The sequence below is a fragment of the Delphinapterus leucas genome, chromosome 2, assembly GCF_059928025.1.
Source record: "Delphinapterus leucas isolate spDelLeu-1000000601 "Yukka" chromosome 2, BTC_Dleu_Yukka2, whole genome shotgun sequence".
Taxonomy (NCBI): Eukaryota; Metazoa; Chordata; class Mammalia; order Artiodactyla; family Monodontidae; genus Delphinapterus; species Delphinapterus leucas.
Window position 1 is genome coordinate 120553590 of NC_143130.1, and position 18516 is coordinate 120572105.

Consider the following 18516-nt stretch of genomic DNA (forward strand, 5'->3'; position numbering starts at 1 on the left):
GTCTAAAGGAAATCATGTAAAAAATCCATCTCAGTGAATAAGTTACTCACTGTAAATAAATTTGAACATAAGTACAATTCACATTTCAGATCTTTGTAGCTCAGTCCCTGTTGCAATTTACTACTGTCCTGTCAGCTCAAAAAAGTTAATGTCCCTACGTCACTCACTTACCACCAGTGAATAATCTAGATACCGAGAATAAAGCCCATTTCATCCTTAATACTAACACTTAAAGAAAGATACATGTGACTTAATTTCAAGTCTTCTGTGGTGCTTGAAAAGTATTAACTGTGAAGTGAATTGATATTAAAGAATGGAAATTACATTTACAAGGGCATATAAAATAAGAAATCAGGAGGAAATGAAACAGTCAGAAATGCTCTCTTTGAAGGCATCCAGAATTCTGTATCAATAAATTACCCAAAGAATGTGTGTATGTTTGGAATAGATGCTCTTTTGAGATAGATGAAAATATAAACCTCTTTCATTCTTTTACATATATAGTATAGATCTTTATAAACATTTTCCTTTAATATGTTCTGATGGCAATTCTAATTAAATAATGTATGTTTTATGACCAGTATGCATCATAAACTTTTCAGAGAAATCTGCCTTTTCATAGTTATATTACTTAGCTAAATTTTGATATTTTAGAATGATTAATTTCTCTTGTTCGTATTAAAAATTTGACTATATATAAAGTATCTAAGATCAATAACATACAATTTTAAACTGACAGAAAGAAGCAGTGACTGCCTAGCCATCTAATGATATCATGAATGAGATTAAACTTCAAACTTTGTTTACGCTATCCTTATCTTGAAACCATGGATCAGTTTCTTCATCGGAAAAAGGAACTTTTAGGAGAATGTTATTGAACAGTTCTTGAAACAATATTTAAGAAGAAAATGACTTATCACCCTTAATTGTTAACAAAATACACTCTAAAAATAGTGAAACTGTGATATTTTAAATAGAAGAGTGATATAATCAATAGTCTTTCAGTCTAAAAGAAATAAAGGTCTTCTATGTGCCTTAAGATAAAATTTATGCAAATTGTAGTTCATACGACTGTCCTAGGAGCTGCAGAGCAGGGGCAAAACACAAAAACCAGAATAAGAAAAAGAGAACTTGGGACTTCCCTGGTGGTCCAGTGGCTAAGACTCCACACTCCCAATGCAGGGGGCCCGGGTTCGATCCGCAGTGAGGGAACTAGATCCCACAAGCCACAACTAAAGATGCGCATGCCGCAACTAGATCCCGCATGCCACAAGGATCCTGTGAGCTGCAACTAAGACCCCGTGCAGCCAAATAAATAAATATTTTTTTAAAAAAAAGGAAAACGGAACTTTCCCAAATCTGTGTCCTTTTTAAAAAATACCACTAACATACCACTGTTTCAATTCTTAGAAATCAAGAGTTTTTAATGGAATAGTTAAAAATGGTTTACCTTATTTTCAATTTGTTTTTCCTACATTGCCATGTGCCTGCTTGTTTTTGACTCTGAGGCTTCTCACATAGAAGATGCATAAGATGCATAGAAGGTGCATCCATGGCAATCTTATACCTTTGTATGCTTCATTTTTTTCTCCTGATAAGATACAAAATCAACAAGAAGGGCTGAAGATGCTGGTTTTCAGAATTAGTAATTTATTGTTATCACATTGACAAAATTCCTCCTGATACAAAAAGGATAACCTTAACTTAGTTCTCACTAAGAATGAAATTTCATTTAACATCTTTCCCACCAAGCCCCCAAACTCCCTGCATTTAAAGTAGGAGAAATCTATTCTTTTCAAATAACTGTTTTATCACTTAATGTGCCTTCTGCAGAAACCCTTGACATGTGCATGTGTGTGTAATATTTATTCACAAACAAATGAACAATATCCTATTGATTTTTGAGAGCCTATTCTGCTAGTTACAAGAATACAGTTATGAACAAAATATATATTGTCCCTGCCCTCATGGAGCTTCGTGAGCTTGTTACTGGTGTTGAGTTTTCTGGGGAATCTTACAAATGGCTTAAATACCCTCTGATAGACAAAGTTAAAGAGCCCAATAAAATTGTCACTTGATCTTAATTCATCCTATTATCTCAGTCACTTTATGATGTTAAGTTAGGGGCTTAAGCAAAATAACTCCATTATCTTCTGTAAGTACTTTCCTAATAGTATCACCCACTGCACTAGTACTGCCGTAGACAATTGGAATCCAGTGGACTATCTGGACATCTAGTTTACTAACAAAGTCTTAATTAAGCCCTGGATAAAATTATACCAAATTTATTAAATTAAAATCCAAAACTTGAAGTAGAATTACTTTAGAGATCCTATAAAGAAGGAAATACAGCTTTAATTCTTCTCCATGTTCTAATTTTTAAGCAGGGTGAAATAAAAGTAAACAATGCCAAGTTTCACATGTTTTGATTGTTCTATTTCTAACTTTTATGTTTACTAGTCATCTAAATTGATACTAATTGATACTATGATTGATTGGTGAGACTAATTTTTCAAGGTTACTTAGAAGATAGCAAATGTTAGTCTATGTTTAAAATATAGGTAACTTTTCATTGCCTTGTCTGCCTTAGATATTAGTGACATTGAATAAGGAATGTCATATATCTAATCTAAGCACAGTTGAATATACATGTATTAAGTTTTTTCTATATTCTATTTAATCTCAAAGATAAATCCAAGTTTATTGCTTAATTTCAAGGTGGGAAGCAATTTCTTAGTGTTAATATAAATCTAAAAGTGAAGCTAAACAAAGTATAGTAAATCAAATGGCCCAAAATTGTGATGTGTGAGGACAACTTATTCCCACTTTCTCATTATCTTCCTGTGAATACACCCTCTTGTCCACAATATATAAAACCTTAGGACTATTTGCAAAAGGTATACCTGAGCTCACTATATCATAACTTGCTGTAGCTGAAAATTCCTTTCATGGCACATCTTTACAGAGGATTTTGTATTTATAAAAAGACTTCATATAACATACATCTACAGTAGACACATTAAAAACATTTTAGAACACAACTGTTTAAAAGGTGCCATTCACAAAATAAATACTCAAGAAATATTTCTGAATGAATGAATGATAGTACTTGATATAACAACGTATCTGAATGATATGCTGTTATATGATTTCCTTGTATTTTTTATTCTAATAACAAAATATGTTTTATATAGCAAAAAGATTTTGGGGAAAGGATTGAATTAGGTTTGATTAAATTGAAAATTATGGTAGAAATCAACAAACTAATTAGTAAATGTTTAGTAACAATGCTTTAAAACTAAATATTGATTGCATGTACCAAATTTTTTGTTTTTCTTTTTTCAAAATAAATGTAGATCCAGCAAAAAGCACCCAGTTGACAACAAATAGGGACAGCCTTACATATTGACAGAGATGATAGTCACATCCTAGGTGTTGTTTAAGAGATAATGCAAATTCCAAAATGTACCTTTTTTTACACTTATCAATTGATACCTGAAATTCCTCCATCAGAGATTCACAGATTTGGGTTAAAGCTTTGTTTTATAGTAAAATGTAGGTACACTTGGTAGCCTTTTTTTTTTTTCAGTTACATAACATTTAGGATCAATATAGCCACAATTTTTTTGTGGCTGTTCCTGTCAAATGGTAGAATCTGTTCCCCCACCCTTTGAATCTGGGGTGGCCTGTGACTCCCTTTGACCAATAAAATAAACCAAGTGATGTTGTACAACTTCTGAACAAGGCCTCAAGAGTATTGCTTGTGTTCCCCTCTTGCTAACTCATGCTCACCATGTAAATAAGTCTGGGCTAGTCTACTTGGGAATGAGATCCATAAGAAGAGAGAGTCCTAGCCAAGTCTACACCAACTGTCAGGCATATGAACACCCAGCTCCAGTTGCCTGCAGCTGCATGAGTGCTTCAAGGCAAGGCCAGCAGAACTGCGCAGCTGCACCAAGCCCAAATTAACATGATGAAATCAAATAGCTGTTGTTTTAAGCCATCAAGTTTTGGGTGGTTTATTACACAGCAATAAATAACTGTTACAGAAATATTAATTGTATATGTCCAATATAGGAGAGACTTGGCTTGGCTTGGTAGGCAAAGCAGGCCAGTGGGTAGATTCATTTGCACCAAAGCTCAGTGTAAGCCAGTAGTGAAACATGGCAGCATCAAAATGGAAGTAAAAGTCCAGATCAAGAGAGATATCAGTCTCACTTTCCTTTCTAATGATTAGACTGGATTATTATTAGATCAGGCTTAATATTTTTTAAAACACTAGACATGCTGGAGAACCTGCACAAAGAATAATCAATATGGTGAGCAGTCTATTAACTTTAATGTGAAAAACTGTTGATAGCTGGAAGTATTAACCTTGAAAAAAATAACACAGTAAGGACATGACAATTTTCTTAACATTTTAACAACACCTCATACAGGGAATCAAATAAGGTAATGATTTAAAGGGTAGGTCTAGGCAGTAAGTAGAAGATCCAAGGAGGCCGATTTCCTATTAATATAAGAAAAATGTTGACCACATTATTATTCAATTCACCATTCTAACCACTTTCTACCAATTATTGTTTCCACTTTCTTCACCATGACTTTTCAACCCACTCTCCCATCTACTTCTACCTTCACCTTTTCACTTTCAAATTCTTTCTCTATTCTCTTTCAAATGTGAATAATCTTTCTTCTCCATTTTGTTCTGTCTTCTATTGATATTCCCTTATTTCTTACCCGTACTTTTGTGCACATATATGTTCATATTTATGTGGTCGTGTCTTTACATATTTATAAATATGTGTATATATGTAAATTTTTTATGCATCTGTGTGTATCTTAGTCTGTATCTTTCAGTTACATAGTGTGCCTAAAACTGAAAAGGAACTTTTTATTTCATTGGTTACAGTTTATGCATGGAAGAGTGGGTATACTATATCGATTATTTATCCTCTTTCTTACAGCTGTGTGCTTCCTCCTTCCCCATCTTTTCTTTCTTTCTTTTTTAAAGAGTTTTTTTTTTTTTTTTTTGGCTGCGTCGGGTCTTAGTTGCGGCACGCGGGATCTTCATTGAGGCATGCAGGATCTTTCATTGCGGCGTGCAGGCTCCATGGTGCGTGGGCTCTGTAGTTGTGGTGCACAGGTTCCAGAGTGCATGGGCTCTGTAGTTTGTGGCACGCTGACTCTAATCGAGGCACACAGCTCAGTAGTTGTGGCATGCGGGCTTAGTTGCCCTGTCGCATGTGGGATCTTAGTTCCCTGACTGGGGATCGAACCCATGTCCCCTGTATTATAAGGCAGATTCTTTACCACTGGACCACAAGGGAAGTCCCCTTCCCCATCTTTTCTTCCTTCTCTATAATCCTCTGATCGCGACTCTTTCCATTTTGCCTCTGGAACCTTCTTTCCATTGTTACTAACTTGCGTCTTTCCACACCTTCTGCACTGAATATTTCACACATACATTCTACCTGAAACTTGAATTTACCAAGGGCATTTCTTTCCTAGCAGCCCACTGGACCCTGGTCTTTTCCCCATACCCTATATACTAGGAAGGAGAGTTTTCTGGTTCCCCTTTGCTACTTTCATACCTTCTGCATCCACGTAAAAATCCTCCCTTCTTTGAGGTTTGTACCACCCAGCTTTATTATCACTCTCTCTCTCTCTCCTCTTCAGTGATATCTACTGATCTCCTGATCAGTGCCGTTCCTTTAATGTGAGTTTCAGGCACCTGATTCAGTGTCTTCCTCTCCACCCCAACTTCTGTGTTCATGCTAAGAAACTTCAATGTCAATGGCCCATCAATCCCACTAACATTCCTTTTACATGTCCCAGATCACCTCCCTTTCTTGTCCCATTAAATCTTTACCATTCTCCAGCCTTTTTCTTTACCCTGTGCTTTCAGCGGAGAACTCTGCCTCTTAACTCCTTGGGGAAAATTGAATCTAGCAATGGTGAGTTCTGTCAGTTAAATTCCTCCACACCTACAAAGTTATCCACAGCTGTATTCCTCCCACCTCTTTCCCTTTAATCTCCAAGGAAAAGTTGTCCAGTCATATTTTGCATGATATTGCTGCAAGTTCTGCATATGATTCCATCCTCTGAGACCCTGCTTAAAAAGGTATCATCTGGGCTTTCCTGGTGGCGCGGTGGTTGGGGGTCCGCCTGCCGATGCGGGGGGCGCGGGTTCGTGCTCTGGTCCAGGAGGATCCCACGTGCCGCGGAGCGGCTGGGCCCGTGAGCCATGGCCGCTGAGCCTACGCGTCCGGAGCCTGTGCTCCGCAACGGGAGGGGCCGCGGCGGTGACGGGCCCGCATACCGCAAAAAAAAAAAAAAAAAAGGTATCATCTTCTTCCCTTTTACTTTAGCTTCTTCCTACAATCTTCTCTTCCATAGTCCATAAACATATTCACATGCCATCCATTTCTTTAAAAACTTCCTCAGCCATATATTGCCCTGTAACTATAATCCTCTTTACTTTCTATCCAAGCTTTTATACTTTCTAACCAAGCTGATACTTAGTCTTTACTTTTTCACATTCCATTCAGGCTTCATCCCACTTCTGTTGTGCCATTAAAGCTGCACAGAAAAGGTTGTCATTTCCTAATTGTCAAATCTTATGGTCATTTTTCACCTTGATCTTGTTTTAAGTATTTAACCCTGTTGATCACTCCTTTCTTGAAATTCTCTACTCTGAATTCTGTGACAGTACCTACTTTTTTTTTTTTTTTTTTTTGTGGTACACGGGCCTCTCACTGTTGTGGCCTCTCCCGTTGCGGAACACAGGCTCCGGACGCGCAGGCTCAGCGGCCATGGCTCACGGGCCCAGCTGCTCCGCGGCATGTGGGTTCTTCCCGGACCGGGGCACGAACCCGTGTCCCCTGCATCGGGAGGCGGACTCCCAACCACTGTGCCACCATGGAAGCCCAACAGCACCTACTCTTGATTTACCTTTTGCTTCCCTGTTTTCTCAGATTCTTTTGTCAGTCTCTTTATTTGTTTTCATCTTGGTTCTATCCTCTTCTCACCTCCCTTCTCCTTTCCTATGTCCCTCTCTAGGCATTTCCATCTACTCCCATGCCTTCAGTTACAACCTAGAGCAAGACCTAGTCATGACCAAGCTCTCCAGCCTCATTTCCCATCATCCTCCACCCCCTACTTCATGATCCTGTGAAACCATACAACTGGTAGGACTTGACACACATCATGCTTTTCATACCTCAGTGCCTGTATATATATTATTTCCTTTATCTGAAATGCCCATCCTGCACCGTCTGTGTTCCCACCCTTCTTGAGGTGACTGTTTCCTTCTTATCCTTCAAAACTTAACTCAGGTATCATCAGAAAGCCTTTACAGGCCCTTGTTCTTTTTCCCTGCCCAAGCTAGGTTCTGTATAGTACCCATGCTTATCCTTTTAGTACAGTATTTACCAGTAACTTATTGCAGTTACCATATAAAGATCTGCTTCCCCACCGTACTGCTCCTTATGACCAAGAATCATGTTCTAGTCTTTGAATAGTCAATGCCTAGAACAGTACCTCATTTATAAGAATTACTGAACAAATCCTTATTGATTGAACTTAAATCTATATCATAAACTTTTTAAAGTATGCAGTGTTGTGACCTTAAGTACATTCACATTTTTGTGCTCACTAGAAGCTATCTGGATTCCATACCTATAGGCCAACTTGCCTCCATCCCATCTCTACATTCCTGCCAGTGTGATCCTTCTAAAAGGTAAATGATGTTACTAGATGAGTTAAAACCCTTTTATTGCTTCCCACTGTCTACATTAGTGGTTTCATCACAAAGTTTTCACAGGTCCAAGCTGCAGTGAGAGAAAAAAATCAATGGACCAAGGTTTTCTAAATTTTTTCAACTTAAATGTTGGGTAGTTAATGAATGGCAACATTAATCAAAATAAGAAATACTGAAATATGCATGGAAGGTAAAATAAGCTTTGTTTTAGATATGCTCATTATCATATCCTGTGGAATAACAAGAGATATCTTGAAGGCAGTTGGATATTTGAGTCTGAAACTCAGAGGAGAATTTTAGGTTAATGGTCTGTATTTGGGAGCCATAAGCATTTAAGTGGAATCAAGGGAACAAATAACAACTTTTGAGGAAAGTATGAAAAGTGTTATGAAAAGGTGATAAAACAACGTCTAAGAGACCAGCAGAGGAAGAACAGCCATAATAGTAAAAGAAGAAACTACATTTAAATCTTTTTCGTGCCCTGCTGCCATGATTAAAAGAGGGCAAGATCTTTGATACTAATGGCCAATCCAAAGGGCAGCATTTCTAGTGGCTTTTCTGTCTCCTCTACTGGAAGGATGATTTTTATCCATGTCTCTTGGATTTCCCTGGTTCTTTCTCCTAGAAAAACGAAATTCAGAAGCCAAATATGTTTGATCAGGCAATCTCGTTGCCTAAATAGTAGAAATGGAATGTTTTTTTCTATGGAGGAAATTGTCCAGCCAACAAGAATTCTCCTCTCCATTGACAGATAAAAAAATTGCTCTCAAAAATGGAAGCTATAGAGAGATTTTTCAATTGAGGATAAGGAATTTGTCCTGTTTTCACTTCTTTCTCTCACTTTGCAAAAAATATTATCTAGTCAGTAAGAGTAGTCCAACCCCATAAAAAAATCAAAAATAAACCTCAGAAGTCACAGTACTTTTGGAAGCAATGTAGCACATCAGAGAGATCAGGGTTGTGGTAATTACACCTTGCGATGTATTCCAACTCCAAAACTTAATAGCAGTATGGCTCTGATCAAATTACCTTCTATATGCTTTAGTTTGTCATCTGATGATGACATCTACTCCATGGAGTTGTAATGAAAATTAAGTATGTGCATAAATTACTTCTTATAGTTCCTGGCACATAGTCAGTATTCATTACGTATTACTTGCCTTTTAAAATGTACCATAATATTCATTAAGATTGAAAAATGAAAGTAAACCAATTCAGAAAATTGGTAAATAACTTGTGGTTCATCTACTTGATGGAAAACTATGTATTTCATTGTAGTACATACATCTTACATAGTCACAAAGAAAGTATAAAAGTGAAGTTAATGGAAAAAATTAGGATTTCTCTCTAAAGTGTAGCTGCAAATATATTTTTTAAGTTTACTAAAAAATTTATGTTATAGAAAATAATAGACTGTAAATATTATTTCCTACTTATGTACAATGTCATCAATTTACTTTCTTATAATGTGTTAGTAAACTAGCAGATGAAATACACCAGTAAATACTTACCCAATTTGGGTTGGCTTCGTGAACGCAGCCTGAAGGGGGCTACTATGCCACAGCTAGCCGGGGGGGAGTCCGGGAAAAAGTCTGGAACTGCCTAAGAGGCAAGAGACAATTGTTTCAGGGTGCGCGAGGAGAGTGGATTCAGAGCACTGCCTAAACAAGCTTGAGAGGCAGGAGCCGCAGCTATCAGCGCGGACCCCAGAGACGGGCATGAGACACTAAGGCAGCTGCTGCAGCCACCAAGAAGCCTGTGTGCAAGCACAGGTCTCTATCCACACCTCCCCTCCCGGGAGACTGCAGCCCACCACTGCCAGGGTCCCGTGATCCAGGGACAACTTCCCTGGGAGAACGCACAGTGCACCTCAGGCTGGTGCAACGTCACTCAGGCCTCTGCCGCCACAGGCTCGCCCCGCATTCTGCACCCCTCCCTCCCCCCGGCCTGAGTGAGCCAGAGCCCCCGAATCAGCTGTTCCTCTAACCCCGTCCTGTCTGAGCTAAGAACAGATGCCCTCAGGCGACCTACATGCAGAGACGGGGCCAAATCCAAAGCTGAACCCCAGGAGCTGTGTGAACACAGAAAGGGAAATTTCTCCCAGCAGCCTCAGGAGCAGCAGATTAAATCTCCACAATCAAGTTGATGTACCCTGCATCTCTGGAATACCTGAATAGACAACGAATCATCCCAAAATTGACGTGGTGGACTTTGTGTGATTTTGTCTATATAGTTTTGCTTTTACCGTTTGTCCTAGGGTTCTGTCTGTAGGTTTTTGGATATTTTGTGGGGGTTTTTTGGTATAGTTTTTCGGCACTTGTTATCATTGGTGGATTTGTTTCTTGGTTTAGTTGCTCTCTTCTTTCTTTCTATTTTTTTATTGCTTTTCACTTTTTTTAATTTTTAATAATTTTTTTATTTTAATAACTGTTTTATTTTATTTGTTTCTTTCCTTCTTTCTTTTTTTCTCCCCTTTTTTCTAAGCTGTGTGGCTGACAGGGTCTTGGTGCTCCGGCCGGGTGTCAGGCCTGTGGCTCTGATATGGGAGAGCCAAGTTGAGGACATTGGTCCACCAGAGACCTCCCGGCTCCACATAATATCAAACAGCAAAAGCTCTCCCAGAGATCTCCATCTCAACAATAAGACCCAGCTCCACTCAACTACCAGTCCAGCAAGCTACAGTGCTGGACACCCTAGACCAAACAACTAGCAAGACAGGAACACAACCCCACCCATTAGCAGAGAGGCTGCCTAAAATCATAATAAGCTAACAGACACCCCAAAACACACCACCAGACATGGTCCTGCCCACCAGAAATACAAGATCCAGCCTCATCCACCAGAACACAGGCACCAGTCCCCTTCACCAGGAAGCCTACACAACCCACTGAACCAACCTTAGCCACTGGGGGCAGACACCAAAAACACAGGGAACTACAAACCTGCAGCCTGCGAAAAGGAGACCCCAAACACAGTAAGCTAAGCAAAATCAGAAGACAGAGAAACACACAGCAGATGAAGGAGCAAGGTAAAAACCCACCAGACCAAACAAATGAAGAGGAAATAGGCAATCTACCTGAAAAAGAATTCAGAGTAATCATAGTAAAGATGATCCATAATCTTGGAAATAGAATGGAGAAAATACAAGAAATGTTTAACAAGGACCTAGAAGAACTAAAGAGCAAATAAACAACGATGAACAACACAATAAATGAAATTAAATACTCTCTAGAAGGAATCAATAGCAGAATAACTGAGGCAGAGGAACAGGTAAGTGACCTGGAAGATAAAATATTGGATATAACTAGTACAGAGCAGAATACAGAAGAAAGAATGAAAAGAATTGAGGACACTCTGAGAGACCTCTGAGACAACATTAAATGCACCAACATTTGAATTATAGGTGTCCCAGAAGAAGAAGAGAAAAAGAAAAGGACTGAGAAAATATTTGAAAAGATTATAGTTGAAAACTTCCCTAATATGGGAAAGGAAATAGTTAAGTCCAGGAAGTGCAGACAGTCCCATACAGGATAAATCCAAGCAGAAACATGCCAAGACACATATTAATCAAGCTATCAAAAATTAAATGCAAAAAAAAATATTAAAAGCAACAAGGGAAAATCAACAAATAACATACAAGGGAATCCCCATAAGGTTAACAGTTGATCTTTCAGAAGAAACTCTGCAAGCCAGAAGCAAGTGGCAGGACATATTTAAAGTGATGAAAGGGTAAAACCTACAACCAAGATTTTTCTACCCAGCAAGGATCTCATTCAGATTGGACAGAGAAATCAAAACCTTTACAGACAAGCAAAAGCTAAGAGAGTTCAGCACCACCAAACCAGCTTTACAACAAATGCTAAAGGAACTTCTGTAGGCAGGAAACACAAGAGAAGGAAAAGACCTACAATAATAAACCGAAAAAAATTATGAAAATGGGAATAGGAACATACATGTCGATAACTACCTTAAATGGAAATGGATTAAATGCTCCAAACAAAAGACATAGACTGGCTGAATGGATACAAAAACAAGACCCGTATATATGCTGTCTACAAGAGACCCACTTCAGACCTAGGGACACATACAGACTGAAAGTGAGGGGAAGGAAAACGATATTCCATGCAAATGGAAATCAAAAGAAAGCTGGAGTAGCAATTCTCATATCAGAAAAAATAGACTTTAAAATAAAGACTATTACAAGAGACAAAGAAGGACACTACATATTGATCAAGGGATCAATCCAAGAAGAAGATATAACAATTGTAAATATTTATGCACCCAACATAGGAGCACCTCAATATGTAAGGCAAATGGTAACAGCCATAAAAGAAAAATCGACAGTAGCACAATCATAGTAGGGGACTTTAACACCCCACTTTCACCAACGGACAGATCATCCAAAATGAAAATAAATAAGAAATGCAAACTTTAAATGATACATTAAACAAGATGGACTTAATTGATATTTATAGGACATTCTATCCAAAAACAGCAGAATACACTTGTCAAGTGCTCATGAAACATTCTCCAGGATAGATCATATCTTGGGTCACAAATCAAGCCTTGGTAAATTTAAGAAAATTGAAATCCTACCAAGTATCTTTTCCAACCACAACGCTATGAGACTAGATCTCAATTACAGGAAAAAATCTGTAAAAACTACAAACACATGGAGGCTAAAAAATACACTACTAAGTAACCATGAGATCACTGAAGAAATCCAAGAAGAAATAAAAAAATACCTAGGAACAATGACAATGACAACACGACAACCCAAAACCTATGGGATGCAGCAAAAGCAGTTCTAAAAGGAAAGTTTATAGCAATACAATCCTACCTCAAGAAACAAGAAACATCTCAAATAAACAACCTAACTTTACACCTAAAGCAATTAGAGAAAGAAGAACAAAAAAACCCAAAGTTAGCAGAAGGAAGGAAATCATAAAAATCAGATCAGAAATAAATGAAAAGAAATGAAGGAAACAATAGCAAAGATCAATAAAACTAAAACTGGTTCTTTGAGAAGATAAACAAAATTGATAAACCATTAGGCAGACTCAACAAGAACAAAAAGGGAGAAAACTCAAATCAATAGAATTAGAAATGAAAAAGGAGAAGTAACAACTGACACTGCAGAAATACAAAGGATCATGAGAGATTACTGCAAGCAGCTATATGCCAATAAAATGGACAACCTGGAAGAAATGGACAAATTCTTAGAAAAACACAACCTTCCAAGGCCGAACCAGGAAGAAATAGAAAATTTAAACAGACCAATCACAAGAACTGAAATTGAGACTGTGATTAAAAATATTGCAACACATAAAAGCCCAGGACTAGATGGCTTCACAGGCGAATTCTATCAAACATTTAGAGAAGAGCTAACACCTATCCTTCTCAAACTCTTCCATAATATAGCAGAGGGTGGAACACTCCCAAATTCATTCTACGAGGCCACCATCACCCTGATACCAAAACCAGACAAAGATGTCACAAAGAAAGAAAACTTCAGGCCAATATCTATGATGAACATAGATGCAAAAATCCTCAACAAAATACTACCAAACAGAATCCAGCAGCACATTAAAAGGATCATACGCCATGATCAAGTGGGGTTTATCCCGATAATGCAAGGATTCTTCAGTATATGCAAATCAATCAATGTGATAAACCATCTTAACAAATTGAAGGAGAAAAACCATATGATCTTCTCAATAGATGCAGAAAAACCTTTCAACAAAATTCCACACCCATTTATGACAAAAACCCTCTAGAAAGTAAGCATACAGGGAACTTACCTCAACATAATAAAGGCCATATATGACAAACCCACAGCCAACATCGTTCTCAATGTTGAAAAACTGAAACCATTTCCTCTAAGATCAGGAGCAAGACAGGGTGGTCCACTCTCACCGCTATTATTCAACATAGTTTTGGAAGTTTTAGCCACAGCAATCAGAGAAGAAAAACAAGTAAAAGGAATCCAAATCAGAAAAGAAGAAGTAAAACTGTCACTTTGCAGATGACACGATACTCTTCATGGAGAATCCTAAAGATGCTACCAGAAAACTACTAGAGCTAATTAATGAATTTGGTAAAGTAGCAGGATACAAAATTAACACACAAAAATCTCTTGCATTTCTATACGCTACTGATAAAAATCTGAAAGAGAAATGAAGGAAACACTCCCATTTACCACTGCAACAAAAAGAATAAAATACCTAGGAATAAACTTACCTAAGGAGATAAAAGACCTGTATGCAGAAAACTATAACCTGATGAAAGGAATTAAAGATGATACAAACAAATGGAGAGATATACAATGTTCTTGGATTGGAAGAATCAACATTGTGAAAATGACTCTAGTACCCAAAGCAATCTACAGATTCAATGCAATCCCTATCAAACTACCAATGGCATTTTTCACAGAACTAGAACAAAAAAATTTCACAATTTCTATGGAAATACAAAAGACCCCGAATAGCCAAAGCAATCTTGAGAAAGAAAAATGGAGCTGGAGCAATCAGGCTCCCAGACTTCAGACTATACTACAAAGCTTCAGTAATCAAGACAGTATGGCACTGGCACAAAAACAGAAATATAGATCAATGGAACAGGATAGAAAGCCCAGAGAGAAACCCACATACATATGTTCACCTTATCTTTGATAAAAGAGGCAAGAATATACAGTGGAGAAAAGACAGCCTCTTCAATAAGTGTGCTGGGAAAACTGGACATCTACATGTAAAATAATAAAATTAGAGCACTCCCTAACACCATACACAAAAATAAGCTCAAAATGGATTAAAGACCTAAATGCAAGGCCAGACACTATAAAACTCTTAGAGGAAAACATAGGCAGAACACTCTATGACATAAATCACAGTAAGATCCTTTTTGCCCCACCTCCTAGAGAAATGGAAATAAAAACAAAAATAAACAAATGGGACCTAATGAAACTTAAAAGCTTTTGCACAGCAAAGGAAAACATAAACAAGACGAAAAGACAACCCTCAGAATGGGAGAAAATATTTGCAAATGAAGCAACTGACAAAGAATTAATCTCCAAAATTTACAATCAGCTCATACAGCTCAATATCCAAAAAACAAACAACCCAATCCAAAAATGGGCAGAAGACCTAAACAGACATTTCTCCAAAGAAGAAATACAGTTTGCCAACAAACACATGAAAGGATGCTCAACATCACTAATCATTAAAGAAATGCAAATCAAAACTACAATGAGGTATCACTCACACAGGTCAGAATGGCCATCATCAAAAAATCTACAAACAATAAATGCTGGAGAGGATGTCGAGAAAAGGGAACCCTCTTGCACTGTTGGTGGGAATGTAAATTGATACAGCCACTACGGAGAACAGTGTGGAGGTTCCTTAAAAAACTAAAAATAGAACTACCATATGACCCAGCAATCCCATTACTGGGCATATACCCTGAGAAAACCATAATGCAAAAAGAGTCATGTACCACAATGTTCATTGCAGCTCTATTTACAGTAGCCAAGACATGGAAGCAACCTAAGTGTCCATCGACAGATGAATGGGTAAAGAAGATGTGGTGCATGTATACAATGGAATATTACTCAGCCATAAAAAGAAATGAAATTGATTTATTTGTAGTGAGGTGGATGGACCTAGAGTCTGTCATACAGAGTGAAGTAAGTTAGAAAGAGAAAAACAAATACCGTATGCTAACACATATATATGGAATCTAAAGGGAAAAAATGGTTCTGAAGAACCTAGGGTCAGGACAGGAATAAAGACAGATGTAGAGAGTGGACTTGAGGACACGGGGAGGGGGAAGGGTAAGCTGGGACAAAGTGAGAGAGTGGCATGGACAAATATACACTACCAAATGTAAAATAGATAGCTAGTGGGTAGCAGCCACATAGCACAGGGAGATCAGTTCGGTGCTTTGTGACCACCTAGAGGGGTGGGAAAGGGAGGGTGGGAGGGAGATGTAACAGGGAGGAGATATGGGGATATATGTTTATGTATAGCTCATTCACTTTGTTCTAAAGCAGAAAGTAACACACTATTTTAAAGCAATTATACTGTAATAGAGGTGTTAAAAAAAATACCCAATTTGACTTAAGTAGTAACTTGAGGAAACAGTTTAATGAAGCTATTAAGACAAATAATACATTAACCTATAATCTGAAATCTGTAGCTTTCTAGTAGCCAAAACTCTAGTGGAAGTAGCTTTGCAATAAGAACAGGGAAACCAGGCCATATTTCTTACTGTCTTATCTTAGGACGTTGTATGAGGGTTTCCTTGTCTGTGCTGCAGTTCATCATTTAAAATAGAGAAATTCTAATCTTAGATCTAACCCTTTTCCTATTCATGAAGTTTGTGGGAAGCTATTGCTGAGCAACACGTAAAGCAATTGGGCCCTATTTTATTAAAGTATGTAATTTTTTAAAGGATATTATTGATTTGGACGGTAAAGAATAGCCTGCAGGCAGATCCTGCAAGATGGTTCAACAGACAGACACACCTACCTTCCTGTCAGCACAGTCCATGTTTGGCAGATGTAGTCCATTCCTTACAGGAAAGAATAGGTGCTTCATTGTGTTTCCAAAGTCAGTAAGCTTTTACAAAACTAAGTAATTGACATTTTTCTCATTTCTGAGATCAAATTTTCATAAATCATTCAACCTGAATAAACTGAGAATGTGGTTGTTCTAGTAATTGTTGAAATATAGTAAATACATTGCAAAATGTGATATTTAAGTATTTCCTCCTAACCTCTTACCTTAGCAAGATGTATTAAGAGTTCTAAATGGAAAGATATCCTACTGTGTGAAAAAGAAACTAAAGTAAAATGAGTCCATCTGTAAAGGAGAAGGCAAAAGAAGCACAAAACAGGTTCATCTCAGTAATTTGGCATTCCGTTGATTCAGAATTCATAGTGATAATAACTGTGCAGAGTAGAGCTTACTTTTACATTATGAGGAAGTTTTTTTAATAGTAATGCAAATGATATTGTGGGGGAGGGATATATTTAACCATCTTGAAAGTAATATTTTCTAACTTTTTACAGTACATCCTGAGAAATTCTATTAGTGGCATATCAAGGTTTCTCCTGGGAGTCATTTGTTAACAGTTAATTCAAGTTATTATCATATTTTACAGTACAGTTAAAATTTCATAGTGACATTTTTCTTCCCCCTCCTCCACAATTCAACGTAGTGAAACTTTGTCTTAAAGGATCTATGTAATCCTATGAATCATAATATTCAGAGTGTATAAAATAGCACTAGTTTTTATCACTAGGGAAAGTCCAACTAATACAGACTTATCTGTGAATACAGTGAATTGTCCAGTAAATCTTATAGTTCAAGTATTTGCATCACTAGCTTAAACGTGGTTTAATGGTTGTATATTACTTGTGTAAAATTTACGTTTGAGAAATTTGTAATAATAAATTTAAGCAAGATTTGCATTTTTACTCTAAGATCATTACTATATTTCTCAAAGCAAAGATACTTTTATGCACTGAATTGTTGGTTTCATATTCCTGTTTTCTATTAACAGAAGTCTTGATATATGCAGAATCATCCAATAAACTTGAGCTGTTTTCAGTGTTGCATGCATCCAATTAGTCCATCTAAACCAGTGTGTATGACGCTAAGAATACCCTCATTCCTTTAGTGTCTAGCTCTGTGCTGTGTTTATTTGCAAAGGACCCTCATGCATGGGTCCATATAAATGAGGTAAGCTGGAACAGACTAGACTGTGTCACTCACCAGTCTTTGAGGAGGGAGCTTTGTGTATATGAAAACTGCTGGGTGTGATTTTCACTTATAAAGAAGATTTCTGTGTGTGTAACACCAAGCAAGATTTTTTGTTGAGGTTTTATGCTTGCGGGAAAGAAAATAATAAGGAAAAAAAATCAATTAATGATCTGATTCCATCATCTTTTGTCAAGCAAAACTGTCACTCATTCAGTGAATGTGATTTCCCTCCCATAGAGTAGTTTAAGAACCTACAGAATGACTTCTGAATTTTTGACTCTATTTTCAGTATAATTGGTGAGTTTTTAATCAACTGAAAAATCACTTATCTTTGACTCAGAAGCATATATAGTCATTGCTAGCCTATTTATATTACTCAGGAATAGAAACTTTTAAAATGTAGTACAGAAAGTCTGGTTTTATTAGCATCAAATCATTTTTATACATTTAAGTTATATTCATACCATTGAGATATCAAGTTTTTCCAACTTAGCCACCTAATACCTGGCTTTAAACAGAAGAAATTTAATGCATTACAGTTGTCCAGTATACCAATATGTTACTTATTTAGCTAGGTAACAGATCTAAGGCTGATAGTATTTATGTATTGAAATATGTACTCTTGGTGAAAATCAGTTTGAAACTGCTCTATGTTTAATATGCCATCTTGTCATTGCGTAGTAATGATTTCATTCATAACCGTAATGCAAGTAGGTAAATGTATTAAAATTAGTATCTTAGATTTTTCATGTAGCATCTAATGCTGACATAATCTGAAGATATGGATTAAAGTTTGTGTTTTTGCTGTTTTTTTAACCTCAAATACTTGGCACTCTGCACCCATGTCTCTCACTTACAGTAATGCTTTGTTTCTTAACATGACTACCAAGAATGCTTGGTCACAGGCAAATACTGTCCTTTTTCAGCCAAAACATTCCTGACAATAATTGCACATTTTATAATCATTTTTCTTCCCTCCTGCCCCCCTGCCCC

The 18516-nt window shown here is 37.2% G+C and overlaps 1 protein-coding gene across 9 annotated transcripts in view; it reads left to right on the forward strand.

Moving 5' to 3' along the window:
- Window positions 1-18516, forward strand: part of MIPOL1 (mirror-image polydactyly 1) — a 328422-nt gene that overhangs the window by 287227 nt on the left and 22679 nt on the right. For 6 of the 9 annotated variants that reach the window (XM_089907628.1, XM_089907621.1, XM_089907623.1 and 3 more), the window contains one exon: window positions 7661-18512. The exons of the other annotated variants lie outside the window; for them this stretch is intronic. In XM_089907628.1, the coding sequence (XP_089763754.1) occupies window positions 7661-7745 (85 nt within the window). In that variant the 3' untranslated portion in view covers window positions 7746-18512. Of the gene's footprint in view, window positions 1-7660; window positions 18513-18516 lie in introns of those variants that run through there. 9 annotated transcript variants of the gene reach the window in all.